Raw genomic sequence first — 19,094 nt, forward strand, 5'->3', positions numbered from 1 at the left:
GGTGCTTCAGGAAGCATGGGGTAAAATCTCTTCAGATTACCTAAACAAATTGACAACTAGAATGCCAAAGGTCTGCAAGGCTGTAATTGCTGCAAATGGAGGATTCTTTGACGAAAGCAAAGTTTGAAAGACACAATTATGATTTATATTAAAAATAATTATTTCTAACCTTGTCATTGACTACATTTCCTATGCATTTTGCTATATTTCCTATTCTAACTCATTTCATGTATGTTTTCATGGAAAACAAGGACATTTCTAAGTGACCCCAAACTTTTGAATGGTAGTGTATATATTTGTTTAAAATTCATTTTTGGGTGTGGTGCTGCCTATACTATTCAGGCTACCTGTAATTATGCAATCCTAAGGTACTATGCCTTCTGCTGACATTTTAAAAACATTCCAAATGATAAAAAATGTGTTATGATAGATTTTGATCAAGAAATCATTAAGATTTGAATGTCTACTTCAGACTCTGTAACATCCATAACGGTCATTTTTCCTCTCTGAAGTAATAATGGAAATGACAATCTTTTCAAAATTATCATTTTTATGCTCAGCCAAGCCTTTCCTTCGAAATGGCTATCCATGTTTTGACCTAAGATTTACAAACTCACAGACTGTTGCTAATGTGTTTAATCTCCCCAAGACACTTACCACTGGGCACATACTGGTTGAATCAACGTTGTTTCGGGCCTCCCGAGTGGCGCAGAGGTCTATGGCACTGCATCGCAGTGCTAGAGGCGTCACTACAGACCTGTGTTCGATCCCGGGCTGTATCACAACCGGCTGTGATTGGCAGTCCCATAGGGCGGAGCACAATGGGTGTTAAGAAGCGCGGTTAGGCGGGTCGTGTTTCGGAGGATGCATGACTCAACCTTTGCCTCCTGAGCCCGTTGGGGAGTTGCAGCGATGAGACAAGATCGAAAAAGGGGGTAAAAATAATCAATGTTATTTCCACATAATTTCAATGAGATGTTGTTGAACTAACATGGAATAAATGTTGAATTGACGTCGTTGTCACATCCATACCATGGACAATAAACTACGTTGTATGATTTATGAATGGCAAGGATATATGAGATCGACTTTATTCAGTCAGTTCGACACCATTTATAAACTAGACAAGCTTGCTGTTCGTCAATCAAATCACAATAAGACTTAGCTCTCGAAAATCCATCTCCATATGTAGGGTTTTCAGCCATTACATCCGGCCACATTTGGCTCTGCATAAACTACAATTTCGCCGCTTCTTATTTCTCCAACATGCTAATATTTAGAAGTCCACTTTTTTAGGAATACACTCACCCTGGTGGGTGCTATAGACACACGCATCAAAAGTTGTATTTATATTTTGTTTGTCCATTCTGTGAGACATTAAACTGTGATTTTGTGTGCAAATGTTAAGACCATAATGCTGGAATCGCCCACGTTCCTTTGGAGAAAAGTGTCTGCTGGATAACCATATGTTACATGTTTGCCTTTTCTGGTAAGATAAATTAGAGAAAGACTGGCACCCAGGCTAAAGTATATTCTCACAGAGACAAATACTCACTTGAATCCCAACTTTAGGAATTTCTTTGTCTTTCTTAGTGTATCTGCAATGAACATTTTTCCGATCAACATTCAAGACAGAAATCAAGCTGATTTAAAATTCACCATCTCATTCCTCATTCACAGTCACAAACATTCTCATGGATTGAAAAAAAATACAATAAAGTTCCACTATAGGAGATAAGGCTTTTCGTCACAGAATCACACAGAGCTTGGAGGTGTGCCGTAAGCTGCGGTATGCCTTTAGCCGGTCCTTTTTACTCAGGCTGGCCCCGACCACATGTGTAACGACAGGCATGCTATCCACTGCCCTCCTCTTGTGTGCACGGTGCAACAGAATCCTATAAACACCTGTTATAGAACTCCTACAGTCCTTCCCCTGATTATTCAAGATATGCTCTGTGGTGATCCCTAGTGTCTCCAGTGCCCCCCTCACCTCCGCCTCGTCCTCCTCCAACTCTGAAGGCGTGCTCTCGGCCAGATAGGACGGGTCCAGTTTAAAGGGCTCCATGGCCCGGGGGAAGTCTACAGGCAACAGCCACTCACAGCCCATCATCTGCTCTACACTGCAGCGATCTGAGGGCTGGGGCTGGAGGATGCCTCTGATCAGCCTCTGGCAGGGCTCCAGTACCCAGGAGGGCAGCACATAGGCCCCCTCCAGGATGCAGCGCTTCAACTTGGCCACAGTGTCCGCCCTGAAGGGCATGGTTCCTGTCACCATGAAGAATAGCATGACGCCCAGGGCCCAGATGTCTACGAAGACGCCCAGGTAGTGTTCGTCCCGGAAGAGCTCTGGCGCGGCGTAGGGTGGGGAGCCGCAGAAGGTGTTGAGGGTCTCGTCGCGGCGGCTCAGCGTGCTGAAGCCGAAGTCTCCCACCTTGACGCAGGTGCTGCAGGTGTAGAAGACATTCTCTGCCTTCAGGTCACGGTGGATGATGCTGTTGTCATGCTGTGGGGAAGGTCAAGATGTATCTGGTTAATACACCGGTATATACTGTAAAGACATCGCAGACTCTTTAAATGACATTCAATCACAGGAGGTTGGTGGCACCTTAATTGGGGAGAACGGGCTCGTGGCAATGACTGGAGCGGAATCAGTGGAATGGTATCAAATACGTCAAACACATGGTTTCTTGCTGTTTGATGCCATTCTATTTGCGCCGTTCCAGCCGTTATCATGAGCCATTATCCCCTCAGCAGCCTCCACTGCATTAAATGTTGCACCACATAAAAAATACAATGTTTCTTTTGCGGATGTGGAGTCTGAATTGAGCCTATGCCCCCAGTATAATATTTATTTTGGAAACAATTACAAAAGTCTCAAAGAAAGCAAATGAGGTCAGCAAGCCTTGTGAGAGTACTGACTCAAACACAAACAGTATGGACACACAATAAGCTTATTAAAGTGTATGCGAGCAGGACTGCAGCCCTGGCCAGGACAATACCATGTGTTTGACAGCCGAGAGGATCTGAGAGAAGACGATCTTGCTGTCGATGTCGGACAGTTTCCCCTCCGTGCTGATCTTTGTGTAGAGCTCTCCTCCGCCTGCATATTCCATCACCAGGTGTAACCGTGACAATGTCTCCACCACCTGTAACCCACCAGGAAGAAACAGAGAGGATGGTCAAGTCATCTACTGATAATTACACTACTCTGTTTAATTACACTACTCTGTTTAAGTGCACTACTCTGTTTAATTACACTAATCTGTTTAATTACACTACTCTGTTTAAGTGCACTACTCGGTTTAATTACACTATTCTGTTTAATTACACTACTCTGTTTAATTACACTACTCTGTTTAAGTGCACTACTCTGTTTAATTACACTACTCTGTTTAATTACACTACTCTGTTTAAGTGCACTACTCTGTTTAATTACACTACTCTGTTTAATTACACTACTCTGTTTAATTGCACTACTCTGTTTAATTACACTACTTGTTTAATTGCACTACTCTGATTAATTACACTACTCTGTTTAATTACACTACTCTGTTTAATTACACTACTCTGTTTAATTACACTACTTGTTTAATTGCACTACTTGTTTAATTACACTACTCTGTTTAATTACACTACTCTGTTTAATTACACTACTCTGTTTAATTGCACTACTCTGTTTAATTACACTACTTGTTTAATTGCACTACTCTGTTTAATTACACTACTCTGTTTAATTACACTACTCTGTTTAATTACACTACTCTGTTTAATTACACTACTTGTTTAATTGCACTACTCTGTTTAATTACACTACTCTGTTTAAGTGCACTACTCTGTTTAATTACACTACTCTGTTTAATTACACTACTTGTTTAAGTGCACTACACTGTTTAATTTCACTACTCTGTTTAAGTGCACTACTCTGTTTAATTACACTACTCTGTTTAAGTGCACTACTCTGTTTAATTACACTACTCTGTTTAATTACACTACTTGTTTAATTGCACTACTCTGTTTAAGTGCACTACTCTGTTTAATTGCACTACTCTGTTTAATTACACTACTCTGTTTAAGTGCACTACTCTGTTTAATTACACTACTCTGTTTAATTACACTACTTGTTTAACTGCACTACTCTGTTTAATTACACTACTCTGTTTAATTACACTACTCTGTTTAATTACACTACTCTGTTTAAGTGCACTACTCTGTTTAATTACACTACTCTGTTTAATTGACTACTCTGTTTAAGTGCACTACTCTGTTTAATTACACTACTCTGTTTAATTACACTACTTTTTTAACTGCACTACTCTGTTTAATTACACTACTCTGTTAAATTACACTACTCTGTTTAATTACACTACTCTGTTTAATTACACTACTTGTTTAATTGCACTACTCTGTTTAATTACACTACTCTGTTTAAATACACTAATCTGTTTAATTACACTACTCTGTTTAATTACACTACTTGTTTAATTACACTACTCTGTTTAAGTGCACTACTCTGTTTAATTACACTACTCTGTTTAAGTGCACTACTCTGTTTAATTACACTACTCTGTTTAATTACACTACTTGTTTAAGTGCACTACTCTGTTTAATTACACTACTTGTTAAATTGCACTACTCTGTTTAAGTGCACTGCACTGATGACCTTAGCTTAGTTTCTGACCACGCTTTGTGTAACTCATTCCTTATCATTAATAGGTGTTTAACAAGGCCTGGGAGGCTGTGTGTGTGTGTGTGTGTGTGTGTGTGTGTGTGTGTGTGTGTGTGTGTGTCACCCACCTCATAAAGGCGTATGATGTTGGGGTGTTGCAGTCTCTCCATGCTGGATATCTCTCTGGACAGTAACCTCTGGGTCTTCTGGTCCAGCTTGGTCTTATCCAGGATCTTAATGGCCACCTTCTCTGAGGGAGGACAGAGGGACATGTTCATTTGTTTATTCCCATGATCTGTTGCTGATGCAGCAGCTACTCTCGCCGGGGTCAGCGTTAAGTCTTTGTAATATACCTGAGGTCAACATAGAATGTATAAACAAAAGGCAGGCGTTGAGAGAAGGAGTTAGGCTAAAATAAAGAGATATTCCTTTTTTAGCTTTTGGTGTTTTATTCTCTATAGAAAGAACGGTGCAATATTTTGTGGATGTTAACACACACTTCATATTCTATGTGGCCAATGAAACATGTCCATTCTAATTCTATAACATTCCAAGTCAAACATGAATAAACACAGCGCTAGGTGGCTTGCTCAATTATGATGTCATAATAAGTGACTGAAACTTTCCAAACTTCTGTTTCATTCTGTCACTATGGTAATGGCATGTTTATATTCAACATCAGTTGTTGTGGAATGTTGTTCAATATCCTGGGAAACGTTCAGATCCTGATTAATAACATAGCTAGCAGCAAGCCTATCCAATGGCGAGTATCTGCAGACTTTTCTCTGGTCGAAGTAGCCTGGTTGTCCCTGTTGAATTTGCCATCAGCATTGCTCTTGGTACTGGCTTCCTTTACTGAAGGAATCAGGAGAACCAGCAGGAGGAGCTAGAGGAGGAGGAGGAGTTATGAGCCAGTCAACGTTGTTGATGTGAGTCCTGAGATGAGGAACATGTTTATATGGAGACCACTGGAGGAGCTGAATAACGCTGACTTTAACTATGTGGAACGGCTGACCATTGAAAACCTCAAAGACATCTATCTGATGTCTGGGGTTCAGCTCATTCCATAGTCCATGTGTTTGATGTATTTGATACCATTCCATTTTGATACTATTCCGCTCCACCCATTACAATGAGCCCGTCCTCCCCAATTAAGGTGCCACCAACCTCCTGTGTTCTCCACCCATCCTCTGGGGGCACACCAGAGCAGCAGCCAAAGCCTATGACTAGACCAAATCCCAGAATGTAGCTTACACAAATCTGCAAACTGTTAGATGTAGAGTGCTGTATTGTAAGTGATTGTGTATCCCAGTGGTATTCAACTCCTACCCTACGAGGTCCAGAGCCTGACAGTTTTTTGTTCTACCTGATATTTAATGGCACACACCTGGTGTCCCAGGTCTAAATCAGTCCCTGATCAGAGGGGAACAATGAACACTTTCTCTGAGGCAATTCATTTTCACATTTTCTCTGACTGAGGCGACATTCTAATTTGTTAGAGGACTTGCTTTTTTCATGGAAACCCATCTTCTCGATTATAGCCTATTCTAAAACAGTCAATTCTAAGTATAACTCCCATTTCAACAAGAACATTCTTGGAAAGTCTTATTCTATTGATGATGAGAGCAGAAATGACCAAACTGAAATTATGACCAGACATAACCTAGCTACACAATACTGTGTAGGTTGTAGATAGATCTTCAACGCAAGAAAAGTAACATGAAAACCTCAAATTCAACCCATTTAGGAGATGGGTGAAGTTGGTTATGGTTTGGCTTTGGGAAGGATAAGCTGAGCCTAGATCTGTTCTTAAGGGCAACCTCTACCCATAGCACCCATATGCTTAATATTCATAGAACTAATAAACAAAGACCCCATAATAGAGTATGGAAAAGTCCTTAAGTGGTGAGATGGTGCTGAGATATGTCATTGTATTTTCACATACATTATTCATTAAGACTGGTATTAGTCTCTCTTTCTGCTCTGACACAGCTTTCAGTGACAGCCTTTAATGCCCCGGGGCTCCTTTTGCTTTGTAGGACTAAGCAAGTGATACCACACACACACACACACACACTTCAGTCTTTGATGAAGCATGCAGAAATTCCATCCGTCGCTAGGGAAACACGAGATCTCTAATCAATCCATCTTTTCAAGGGCATCAGTCAGACAGGCTGTCTTTCTGTGGCTGATTCAGACTACATGCCCAACCCACTGGGTCAAAAACTGGTTGAATCAACATTGTTTCCACGTCATAAGAAAAAAAAACAATGTTATGGCATAGAATCAATGAGGAAAACTGATTGTATTTCCAAAAAGTCGTCAACGTAAGGGAATTTAGTATTTTTTACCTTTTAACCTACGGTGGGTGAAAAAAGTATTTAGTCAGCCACCAATTGTGCAAGTTCGCCCACTTAAAAAGATGAGAGAGGCCTGTAATTTTCATCATAGGTACACGTCAACTATGATAGACAAAATGAGAAATAAAAATCCAGAAAATTACATTGTAGGATTTTTAATGAATTTATTTGCAAATTATGGTGGAAAATAAGTATTTGGTCAATAACAAAAGTTTCTCAATACTTTGTTGTATACCCTTTGTTGGCAATGACACAGGTCAAACGTTTTCTGTAAGTCTTCACAAGGTTTTCACACACTGTTGCTGGTATTTTGGCCCATTCCTCCATGCAGATCTCCTCTAGAGCAGTGATGTTTTGGGGCTGTCGCTGGGCAACACAGACTTTCAACTCCCTCCAAAGATTTTCTATGGGGTTGAGATCTGGAGACTGGCTAGGCCACTCTAGGACCTTGAAATGCTTCTTACGAAGCCACTCCTTCGTTGCCCGGGTGGTGTGTTTGGGATCATTGTCATGCTGAAAGACCCAGCCACGTTTCATCTTCAATGCCTTTGCTGATGGAAGGAGGTTTTCACTCAAAATCTCACGATACATGGCCCCATTCATTCTTTCCTTTACACGGATCAGTCGTCCTGGTCCCTTTGCAGAAAAACAGCCCCAAAGCATGATGTTTCCACCCCCATGCTTCACAGTAGGTATGGTGTTCTTTGGATGCAACTCACCATTCTTTGTCCTCCAAACACGACGAGTTGAGTTTTTACCAAAAAGTTATATTTCGGTTTCAGCTGACCATATGACATTCTCCCAATCCTCTTCTGGATCATCCAAATGCACTCTAGCAAACTTCAGATGGGCCTGGACATGTACTGGCTTAAGCAGGTGGACACGTCTGGCACTGCAGCATTTGAGTCCCTGGCGGCGTAGTGTGTTACTGATGGTAGGCTTTGTTACTTTGGTCCCAGCTCTCTGCAGGTCATTCACTAGGTCCCCCTCTGGGATTTTTGCTCACCGTTCTTGTGTTCATTTTGACCCCACGGGGTGAGATCTTGCGTGGAGCCCCAGATCGAGGGAGATTATCAGTGGTCTTGTATGTCTTCCATTTCCTAATAATTGCTCCCACAGTTGATTTCTTCAAACCAAGCTGCTTACCTATTGCAGATTCAGTCTTCCCAGCCTGGTGCAGGTCTACAATTTTGTTTCTGGTGTCCTTTGACAGCTCTTTGGTCTTGGCCATAGTGGAGTTTGGAGTGTGACTGTTTGAGGTTGTGGACAGGTGTCTTTTATACTGATAACAAGTTCAAACAGGTGCCATTAATACAGGTAACGAGTGGAGGACAGAGGAGCCTCTTAAAGAAGAAGTTACAGGTCTGTGAGAGCCAGAAATCTTGCTTGTTTGTAGGTGACCAAATACTTATTTTCCACCATAATTTGCAAATAAATTCATAAAAAATCCTACAAATTGAGATTTTTTTTCTCAATTTGTCTGTCATAGTTGACGTGTACCTATGATGAAAATTACAGGCCTCTCTCATCTTTTTAAGTGGGAGAACTTGCACAATTGGTGGCTGACTAAATACTTTTTTTCCCCACTGTATATCAGGTGATTTTTTTTGTTGATTTCACAATGAATACACGTTAGTTGACAACTCAACCAAAATTAAATCAAAAGTAGATGTTGAAATGACATCTGTGCCCAGTGGCAAACCACTGGCTCAATAGCAAACAGCTATCTAAGGAAATGTATTATTAGTTCATTGATGAAAACAGCTTGTCAGTCATCATTGCGCTTTGAGATTTTGCTGGAGCAGAGGATCTGTGGTTTTCCAAGAAATATTAAACTCAAGCTAGCATATTTAGTGAAGATTGGCCAGGCCTACATATCTTTTCACTTTCTTCTGGTCTATGAATGCATAATTCAAAGATTCAAAGTTTTGGTGAGCATCTGCAGTACAGCAGGGCTGTGTGTAATGTTAAATATCAGTTCATGTGTTTGCTGCCTGGCAGGTGGCTTCCTTACCTTTTGTGAGGGCGTGGATCCCCAGTTTGACATGGGAAAAATTTCCACAGCCGATCTCCCCACGGACCTTGTAGAAGCCGATACGCCGGCCCAATGTGAGCTCACGGACCACCCTGGTAATATAATAAACAGCACTATCAAATGATCCAGAAAAACAATACATGTGAAAATGAATCTTCTTTCATGAGCGTCCTGGTCCTACCTGTCATCCTAGCCCTACCTGTCATCCTGGCCCTACCTGTCATCCTGGCCCTACCTGTCATCCTGGCCCTACCTGTCGTCCTGGCCCTACCTGTCATCCTGGCCCTACCTGTCGTCCTGGCCCTACCTGCCATCCTGGCCCTACCTGTCATCCTGGCCCTACCTGTCGTCCTGGCCCTACCTGTCGTCCTGGCCCTACCTGTCATCCTGGTCCTTCCTGTCATCCTGCTCCTACCTGTCATCCTGATCCTACCTGTCATCCTGGTCCTACCTGTTGTCCTGGCCCTACCTGTCATCCTGGCCCTACCTGTCGTCCTGGCCCTACCTGTCGTCCTGGCCCTACCTGTCATCCTGGTCCTTCCTGTCATCCTGCTCCTACCTGTCATCCTGATCCTACCTGTCATCCTGGTCCTACCTGTTGTCCTGGCCCTACCTGTCATCCTGGCCCTACCTGTCATCCTGGCCCTACCTGTCATCCTGGTCCTACCTGTCATCCTGGCCCTACCTGTCATCCTGCTCCTACCTGTCATCCTGCTCCTACCTGTCATCCTGGCCCTACCTGTCGTCCTGGCACATGTCCAGGTTGAGCCTTTCCAGGGGGGTGAGGCGGTGGCCAGGGACCCCCTCGTCATCTGTATTGATGTCCGAGCTGTCCAGGCGGCTCCAGCGTGCGTATCTCTTGTCCTGACTCCCTGTACTCCCAGTCGTAAACCCAGCCCCAGACCCCCTGGAGCCACTCACCGTAGCCACACCAGGGCCCACCCCAGCGGGGCACACGGCCGTCATCCTACCCAGGATGCCTACGATAGGGAGGGCTTAGCTCATGGCTGGAGGGGGTTCTGGTGCAAGGCACCACCTGTGGCTGAAAACACAGAGAATAACTTGTTGTGTTGATGAGGGAAATACCTAGAGCCCTATCAAACCCATTATCTGCGCTGCAAAAATGCACATTTCTTGTATTGTATTCATGATCGCACCAAAAACATGTTAAATGTGTGAATCTCACCTTTATACATAGGGTCCATGTAGAGAGCTTTGCTGCTTCCCCGAGTGTCCAGACAACGACAGATAATAAATCATGAATAATAATTTGGTGGGTGCTTATATTTGTCCTATTTCACGCATGTGTGAATCGGAAATGAGACACCTAGGGAGAGTGGGGTCACGGCCAGGGTCCAACCCAGAACAGAGGCTACTAGTCTATTTCTCCAGACCTTCGATGGACTGCAGTTTGAAAACACTGCCTTGACCAAGGCAAGTGATGTCGGTTTTTGATCCGTAGCTCAAGAGTGTTCAAGGAAGGTAACTCCAGACCTTTTGTAAGCACAGCTTGTTCCTCTTGATCGTTTTTTGAAACAGAGGATGGCTTAATAAAGACTGTTGGTTGTTCGAGAGCGAGCAACAGTTTATCTCAGTCTGCTGGCCCTCTCATCAGTGCTGCTGTGTTTTAATTGGCTCTTTGATTCTATAAATAGCCCACAGTTGGGGGAGGAGGGTGGAGGGAGGGGGTGGAGGGGGAGAAGGAGCGGGGGAGGGATGATGGAGGAAGTGGATATGGCTGACGTTAAGGTACTGCCATGGGGTACTCCCTTAAACGCCCCACGAGGTTGTCCCTCTATTGAAAGATGAAGCCAGTCGAATAATGAACTTTTCTCCCACTCTCTCCTCTCTTCTCTCTGACACGCTTACTGTAGAGATTAATGAAGACAGTTACTACATCTTTAAATCCCGGCTTTATTCATCGTGTGTGAGCATGTGGGGTGGTTGAGCAAAAAAAACTGTATGTGTGCATGTGCAGAATTAGTTTGTTTAGGTGTATGTAGATATATGTATATCCAGTATCACAGGAGGTTGGTGGCACCTAAATTGGGGAGGACGGGCTCGTGGTAATGGCTGGAGCGGAATAGGTGAAATGGTATCAAATACCCCAAACACATGGTTTCTTGATGTGTTTGATGCCATTCCATTTGCTCCGTTCCAGCCATTATTATGAGCCGTCCTCCCCTCAGCAGCCTCCACTGTCCAGTTTGTAACTGTGTATGTGTGGGGGGTTGTATACAGACCATGTGTACACACTTGTGGGCAAGTATCAATGTATGCCTGCTTGCAAGTGTGTTTAATGTGTGTTCTCCTTGCCTTATTTAGTGCTCCTTAAATCCCAGCTGACGACCCGTAAGACATTGACCCTTTCACCTGAGGGACAAAACAAAAGATCAGACAAAAAGAAAGGTAACTCCCATCCACATAAACTATCCTGTCCTATCCTATTCACCTGTCTCTGTCCTAGAGGAACAACACTGTCAGAGAGACAATATTTGCAGGCTGACAAACAGGCCTTGTGACACGGAGAATGAAATCTTGTTGTGTGCAACTGGGAGGGGCAATTGAATGGAAGCTTCAATTTGTTTTTGAAATTGTTAAAACATTTCTAGCCTGTCTATGGGTAACATGGTTGACATGTTATGCTCGACCCGCTCACTTTTTCACCACAAAACATCAGAAAATGGCCAAAAAGATTAGAACCAGCTTACCTGCTTTTACACTATGATTTAACTAGATCAAATAAAATTTTAAATCAAATAAAATACAATTTTATTGGCCACATGCGCCGAATACAACAGGTGCAGACATTACAGTGAAATGCTTACTTACAGCCCTTAACCAACAGTGCATTTATTTTTCTATAAAAAAGTTAAATAAAACAACAACAAAAAAGTGTTGAGAAAAAAAGAGCAGAAGTAAAATAAAATAACAGTAGGGAGGCTATATATACAGGGGGGGTACTGGTGCAGAGTCAATGTGCGGGGGCACCGGCTAGTTGAGGTAGTTGAAGTAATATGTACATGTGGGTAGAGTTAAAGTGACTATGCATAAATAATTAACAGAGTAGCAGCAACGTAAAAAAATGGGGTGGGGGGTGGGGGTGGGGGTGGGGGGGCAGTGCAAATAGTCTGGGTAGCCATGATTAGCTGTTCAGGAGTCTTATGGCTTGGGGGTAGAAGCTGTTGAGAAGTCTTTTGGACCTAGACTTGGCACTCCGGTACCGCTTGCCGTGCGGTAGCAGAGAGAACAGTCTATGACTAGGGTGGCTGGAGTCTTTGACAATTTTGAGGGCCTTCCTCTGACACCGCCTGGTATAGAGGTCCTGGATGGCAGGAAGCTTGGCCCCAGTAATGTACTGGGCCGTACGCACTACCCTCTGTAGTGCCTTGCGGTCAGAGGCAGAGCAGTTGCCATACCAGGCGGTGATGCAACCAGTCAGGATGCTCTCGATGGTGCAGCTGTATACTTTTTTGAGGATCTGAGGACCCATGCCAAATCTTTTCAGTCTCCTGAGGGGGAATAGGCTTTGTCGTGCCCTCTTCACGACTGTCTTGGTGTGTTTGAACCATGATAGTTCGTAGGTGATGTGGACACCAAGGAACTTGAGGCTCTCAACCTGTTCCACTACAGCCCCGTCGATGAGAATGGGGGCGTGCTCAGTCCTCTTTTTTTTCCTGTAGTCCACAATCATCTCCTGTCAAGGGTTCTGATGCGACGGTGTGGTGGAATCAAGTGCAGGACACAGAAGCTCAGTCAAACTTGACTTTACTGGCAAAGCACAAAAATACACGGGTAAACTAACCCGGAGGTAAACAATACGCAACAGTGCGTAAAATACAAAACCCGACTACGCACGAACAACAGTGCGACGGTAAACTAGCGTCTGTCCCAAACAGTCGAACATCAACAGACAGGAAAACAATCACACACAACACCTGACAAACACAACGAGAACTTATAGGACACTAATGACACTAAACGATAACAGGTGTACAATACCAGACCAGACCAAACGAACATAGAAACATACAACGGTGGCAGCTAGTATTCCGGAGACGACGAACGCCGAAGCCTGCCCGAGCAAGGAAAAGAGGCAGCCTCGGCCGAAACCGTGACAGTACCCCCCCCTTGACGCGTGGCTCCAGACGTGCACCGACTCCGGCCTCGGGGACGACCAGGAGGACGCGGAGCAGGGTGCGTCGGGTGACCACGATGGAATTCCGTCAGGAGAGACGGGTCCAAAATGTCTCTCCTCGGCACCCAGCACCGTTCCTCCGAGCCGTACCCCTCCCACTCCACTAGATATTGGAGACCCCCCATCCGATGTCTCGAATCCAAGATGGACCGCACGGAGTACGCCGGTGCCCCCTCGATGTCCAATGGGGGCGGAGGAGTCTCCCTGATCTCATTTTCTTGGAGTGGGCCAGCTACCACCGGCCTGAGAAGAGACACATGGAACGAGGGGTTAATACTTTTATACTCAACAGGTAGTTGTAATCTGTAACACACCTCGTTCAATCTTCTCAGGACTTTAAATGGCCCTACAAACCGCCGACCCAGTTTCCGACAGGGCAGGCGGAGGGGCAGGTTTCTGGTAGAGAGCCAGACTCGATCACCAGGTGCGTACACCGGTCCCTCACTGCGGTGGAGATCGGCGCTCGCCTTTTGACGACGGAGGGCCCGCTGCAGGTGGACGTGTGCAGCGTTCCATGTCTCCTCCGAGCGCCGCACCCACTCATCCACCGCAGGAGCCTCGATATGGCTCTGCTGCCAAGGTGCCAGAACCGGCTGGTAACCTAACACACATTGGAAAGGGGTTAGGTTAGTGGAGGAATGGCGTAGGGAATTCTGGGCCATTTCGGCCCAGGGAACGTACCTTGCCCACTCCTCCGGCCGGTCCTGGCAGTATGTTCTAAGAAACCTACCCACATCCTGGTTCACACGTTCCACCTGCCCATTACTCTCCGGGTGGTAACCCGAGGTGAGGCTCACCGAGACCCCCAACCGCTCCATAAAAGCTCTCCAGACTCTGGAGGTAAATTGGGGACCTCGATCAGACACAATATCCTCGGGTACCCCGTAGTGCCGGAACACATGGGTGAATAGCGCTTCGGCGGTCTGCAGGGCAGTAGGAAGGCCGGCATAGGGAGCAAACGACAGGCCTTAGAAAACCGGTCCACAACGACCAGTATAGTGGTATTCCCCTGTGAAGGAGGAAGGTCAGTGATGAAATCCACCGAGAGGTGAGACCATGGTCGTTGTGGAACGGGCAGGGGTAGTAACTTACCCCTAGGCAGATGTCTAGGCGCCTTACACTGGGCGCACACCGAGCAGGAGGAAACATAAACCCTCACATCCCTCGCCAACGTGGGCCACCAGTACTTAGTACTAAGGCAGTGCACTGTCCGGCCGATACCAGGGTGTCCAGAGGAGGGTGACGTGTGAGCCCAATAGATCAATCGATCCCGAACCTCGAGCGGAACGTACCTCCGACCCTCCGGGCATTGAGGTGGACTAGGGTCGGTGCGTAACGCCCGCTCGAGTTCAGCATCGACCTCCCACACTACCGGTGCCACCAGACAAGACTCCGGCAGTATGGGAGTGGGCTCCACGGACCTCTCCTCCGTGTCATACCGCCGAGACAGTGCGTCTGCCTTACCGTTCTGTGACCCAGGGATGTACGTGATTTTAAATGTGAACCGGGTCAAAAACATATTCCACCGCGCCTGGCGAGGGTTCAGTCTCCCTCGCTGCCCGGATGTACTCCAGGTTACGGTGGTCCGTCAAAATGAGGAAAGGGTGTTGAGCCCCCTCAAGCCAGTGCCTCCACACCTTTAGGGCCTGTACCACGGCTAACAGCTCCCTGTCCCCTACGTCATAATTTCGCTCCGCCGGACTGAGCTTCTTGGAATAAAAAGCACAGGGGCGGAGTTTAGGTGGCGTGCCGGACCGTTGCGAAAGCACGGCTCCTATACCCGGCCTCTGACGCGTCCACCTCTACCTGAAATGGTAAAGAGGGATCCGGATGCGCCAGCACCGGAGCCGAGGTAAACAGGTCCTTCAGCCTCCCAAACGCCCTGTCCGCCTCGGCTGACCACTGCAGACGCACCGGACCCCCCTTCAAAAGAGACGTTATGGGAGCTGCCACCTGTCCAAAACCCCCGGATAAACCTCCGGTAGTAATTCGCAAACCCCAAAAACTGCTGCACCTCCTTCACAGTGGTTGGCGTTTGCCAATTACGCACGGCTGACACCCGGTCTACCTCCATCTTCACCCCTGACGCAGACAACTGATAACCCAAAAAGGAGACCGACTCCTGGAAAAACAGACACTTCTCTGCCTTGACATACAGGTCGTGCTCCAACAGCCTCCGCAACACTCGGCGCACCAGGGCCACATGCTCGACTCGGGTAGACGAGTACACGAGAATGTCATCTATGTACCACGACCACCCCCTGCCCCTGCATGTCCCTGAAGATCTCATCCACGAATGATTGGAAAACTGAAGGAGCGTTCATCAACCCGTATGGCATGACAAGATACTCGTAATGGCCCGAGGTGGTACTAAAGGCTGTCTTCCATTCATCGCCCCCCTAATGCGCACCAAGTTGTACGCGCTCCTGAGATCTAATTTAGTGAAGAAACGCGCCCCGTGCAATGACTCCGTCATGGTCGCAATCAGCGGGGAGTGGATAACTGTACTTCACCGTGATCTGATTGAGACCACGGTAATCAATGCACGGACGTAACCCACCATCCTTTTTCTTCACAAAAAAGAAACTCGAGGACGCAGGGGAAGTGGAGGGCCGTATGTATCCTTGTCTCAGAGATTCGTCTATGTAAGTCTCCATAGCTCTCTTCTCCTCCTGAGACAGAGGATACACATGGCTCTGTGGGAGCGCAGCTCCTGCCTGGGAGGTCTATCGCACAATCTCCCTGCCTATGGGGGAGGCAACTGCGTCGCCCTCGACTTACTGAACACAATAGCCAAATCCCCATACTCAGGGGGAACGTGCAATGCGGGCACCTGGTTTGGACTCTCCACCGAGGTAGCCCCCTACGGAAACGCCTAAACATCGACCCACACACTGGGCAGACCACTCCATCAGAGCCCTCTCCTGCCACGAAATAGACGGGTTATGGGTACTCAACCAGGGCATGCCCAGCACCACCGGATACGCAGGCGAGTCGATCAGAAATAGCTGGATCATCTCCTGATGACCCCCCTGCGCACACATCCTAAGTGGCGCCGTGACCTCCCTGATCAAGCCCGCACCCAACGGACGGCTATCTAGGGCATGAACGGGGAAGGGGACGTCAACAGGGAGAAGGGGAATCCCTAAGGCTAAACAAAATTTCTTTTTAACAAAATTCCCAGCCGCGCCTGAATCTACCAGCGCCTTATGCTGGGAATGAGGTGCTACCTGTGGAAAACGCACAGGTATACAGAAGTGTGCAACAGAGAGCTCTGGGTGAGTGGGGCGCCTAATCACCTGGAAGGACTCCCCAGTGCGAGGCCTGTCGTCTTCTCCCCTAGGAGGCCATCCCCAGCACCTAGCCGCGGTGTGTCCTCCCCGACCACAGTTGGTGCAGGAGAAGGACCCCCTCGTACTCCGACCCCTCCTCTATCTAGCGCCAGCGCCCCCGAGCTCCATGGGGCACGGCTCGGAGGCGCTGGAGGGTGAAATGGACGGACCCCCCTCGGGACGTCCGCGGGTAGCTAGCAGGGTATCCAGCCTGATGGACATGTCGACTAACTGGTCGAACGAGAGGCTGGTGTCCCGACAGGCCAGCTCCCTACGGACGTCCTCACGTAGACTACAGCAGTAGTGATCGATGAGGGCCCGCTCATTCCACCCTGCATCCGCCGCTAGAGTACGGAATTCCAAAGCGAACTCCTGGGCACTCCTCTTCCCCTGCCGGAGGCAGAACAGACGCTCCCCGCCGCTTTCCCCTCGGGGATGGTCAAACACCGCCCTGAAGCGGCGGGAGAACTCAGCATACGTGATGGTGGTAGCGTCTATTCTCCTCCACTCGGCGTTGGCCCATTCTAACGCCTTGCCGGAAAGGCAGGAGATCAGGGCGGACACGCTCTCGAGTCCCGAGGGCGCCGGGTGCACGGTGGCCAGGTAAAGCTCCACCTGGAGAAGGAAGCCCTGACACCCGGCAGCGGTCCCATCGTAGGCCCTCGGGAGCGAGAGTCGAACTCCTCTGGGTTCCGGAGCGGGAATGGGCTGACTTGCCGATGGTGAGGGCAGGGAAGATGGCGTTGGGGGTGTCCCTCGGGTCTCCCAGCGTTGGAGGGTGGTGATCACCTCCTGCAGGGCGGACCCCATCCGCAGGATCTGGTCATTCTGCTCCCGGACCCTGTCTTCCAACGTCTCCTGTGCTGCTGCGGCTCCTGCTGATTCCATTCGAATAGGTGTGTGATTCTGTCAAGGGTTCTGATGCGACGGTGTGGTGGAATCAAGTGCAGGACACAGGAGCTCAGTCAAACTTGACTTTACTGGCAAAGCACAAAAATACACGGGTAAACTAACCCGGAGGTAAACAATACGCAACAGTGCGTAAAATACAAAACCCGACTACGCACGAACAACAGTGCGATGGTAAACTAGCGTCTGTCCCAAACAGTCGAACATCAACAGACAGGAAAAACAATCACACACAACACCTGACAAACACAACGAGAACTTATAGGACACTAATGACACTAAACGATAACAGGTGTACAATACCAGACCAGAACAAACGAACATAGAAACATACAACGGTGGCAGCTAGTATTCCGGAGACGACGAACGCCGAAGCCTGCCCGAGCAAGGAAGAGAGGCAGCCTCGGCCGAAACCGTGACATCTCCTTTGTCTTGGTCACGTTGAGAGAGAGGTTGTTATCCTGGCACCACACGGCCAGGTCTCTGACCTCCTCCCTATAGGCTGTCTTATCGTTGTCGGTGATCAGGCCTACCACTGTTGTGTCGTCGGCAAACTTATCGATGGTGTTGGAGTCGTGCCTGGCCATGCAGTCATGGGTGAACAGGGAGTACAGGAGGGGACTGAGCACGCACCCCTGAGGGGCCCCCGTGTTGAGGATCAGTGTGGCAGATGTGTTGTTACCTACCCTTACCACCTGGGGGCGGCCCGTCAGGAAGTCCAGGATCCAGTTGCAGAGGGAGGTGTTTAGTCCCAGGATCCTTAGCTTTGTGATGAGCTTTGAGGGCACTATGGTGTTGAATGCTGAGCTGTAGTCAATGAATAGCATTCTCACGTAGGTGTTCCTCTTGTCCAGGTGGGAAAGGGCAGTGTGGAGTGCAATAGAGATTGCATCATCTGTGGATCTGTTGGGGCGGTATGCAAATTGGAGTGGGTCCAGGGTTTCTGGGATAATGATGTTGATGTGAGCCATGACCAGCCTTTCAAAGCACTTCATGGCTACAGACGTCAGTGCTATGGGTCGGTAGTCATTTAGGCAGGTTATCTTAGTGTCCTTGGGCACGGGGGACTATGGTGGTCTGCTTGAAACATATTGGTATTACAGACTCAGTCAGGGACATGTTGAAAATGTCAGTGAAGACACTTGCCAGTTGGTCAGCACATGCTCGGAGTACACGTCCTGGTAATCTGTCTGGCCCTGCAGCCTTGTGAATGTTGACCTGCTTAAAAGTCTTCACATAGTGAATGAGCGTGATCACATAGTCATCCGGAACAGCTGGTGCGCTCATGCATGCTTCAGTGTTGCTTGCCTCGAAGCGAGCATAGAAGTGGTCACTGTGGGGACGACATCATCTATGCACTTATTGATGAAGCCAGTGACTGATGTGGTGTACTCCTCAATGCTATCTGAAGAATCCCGGAAAATGTTCCAGTCTGTGCTAGCAAAACAGTCCTGTAGCGTAGCATCTGCGTCATCTGACCACTTTTTTATTAACCGAGTCACTGGTGCTTCCTGCTTTAGTTTTTGCTTATAAGCAGGAATCAGGAGGATAGAGTTATGGTCAGATTTGCCAAATGGAGGGCGAGGGAGAGCTT

General features: G+C 47.3%; 1 protein-coding gene across 1 annotated transcript; it reads right to left on the minus strand.

Moving 5' to 3' along the window:
* Positions 1-962: 962 nt before the first annotated feature.
* On the minus strand, positions 963-11,122 carry LOC121581881 (serine/threonine-protein kinase NIM1-like). The gene is made up of 6 exons (XM_041897269.2): positions 10,248-11,122; positions 9,801-10,103; positions 9,041-9,153; positions 4,795-4,916; positions 3,000-3,146; positions 963-2,503 (listed from the first exon to the last, which is right to left on the minus strand). The coding sequence occupies exons 2-6, from the start codon at positions 10,025-10,027 to the stop codon at positions 1,748-1,750; spliced, it is 1,365 nt and encodes a 454-aa protein (XP_041753203.1). The 5' UTR covers positions 10,028-10,103; positions 10,248-11,122; the 3' UTR covers positions 963-1,747.
* Between the last annotated feature and the right edge of the window lie 7,972 nt (positions 11,123-19,094).

The sequence above is a fragment of the Coregonus clupeaformis genome, unplaced genomic scaffold (assembly GCF_020615455.1).
Source record: "Coregonus clupeaformis isolate EN_2021a unplaced genomic scaffold, ASM2061545v1 scaf0185, whole genome shotgun sequence".
NCBI classification, from domain to species: Eukaryota; Metazoa; Chordata; class Actinopteri; order Salmoniformes; family Salmonidae; genus Coregonus; species Coregonus clupeaformis.

Excerpts from the sequence above, each read along its gene's own strand:
- LOC121581881 (XM_041897269.2), bottom strand. The coding sequence starts at position 10,027 with ATGACGGCCGTGTGCCCCGCTGGGGTGGGCCCTGGTGTGGCTACGGTG. Across the intron at positions 4,917-9,040 it reads GATCCACGCCCTCACAAAAG|AGAAGGTGGCCATTAAGATC; the intron begins GTAAGGAAGCCA and ends GTCCTCCCTCAG. Across the intron at positions 2,504-2,999 it reads TCTCGGCTGTCAAACACATG|CATGACAACAGCATCATCCA; the intron begins GTATTGTCCTGG and ends CCTTCCCCACAG.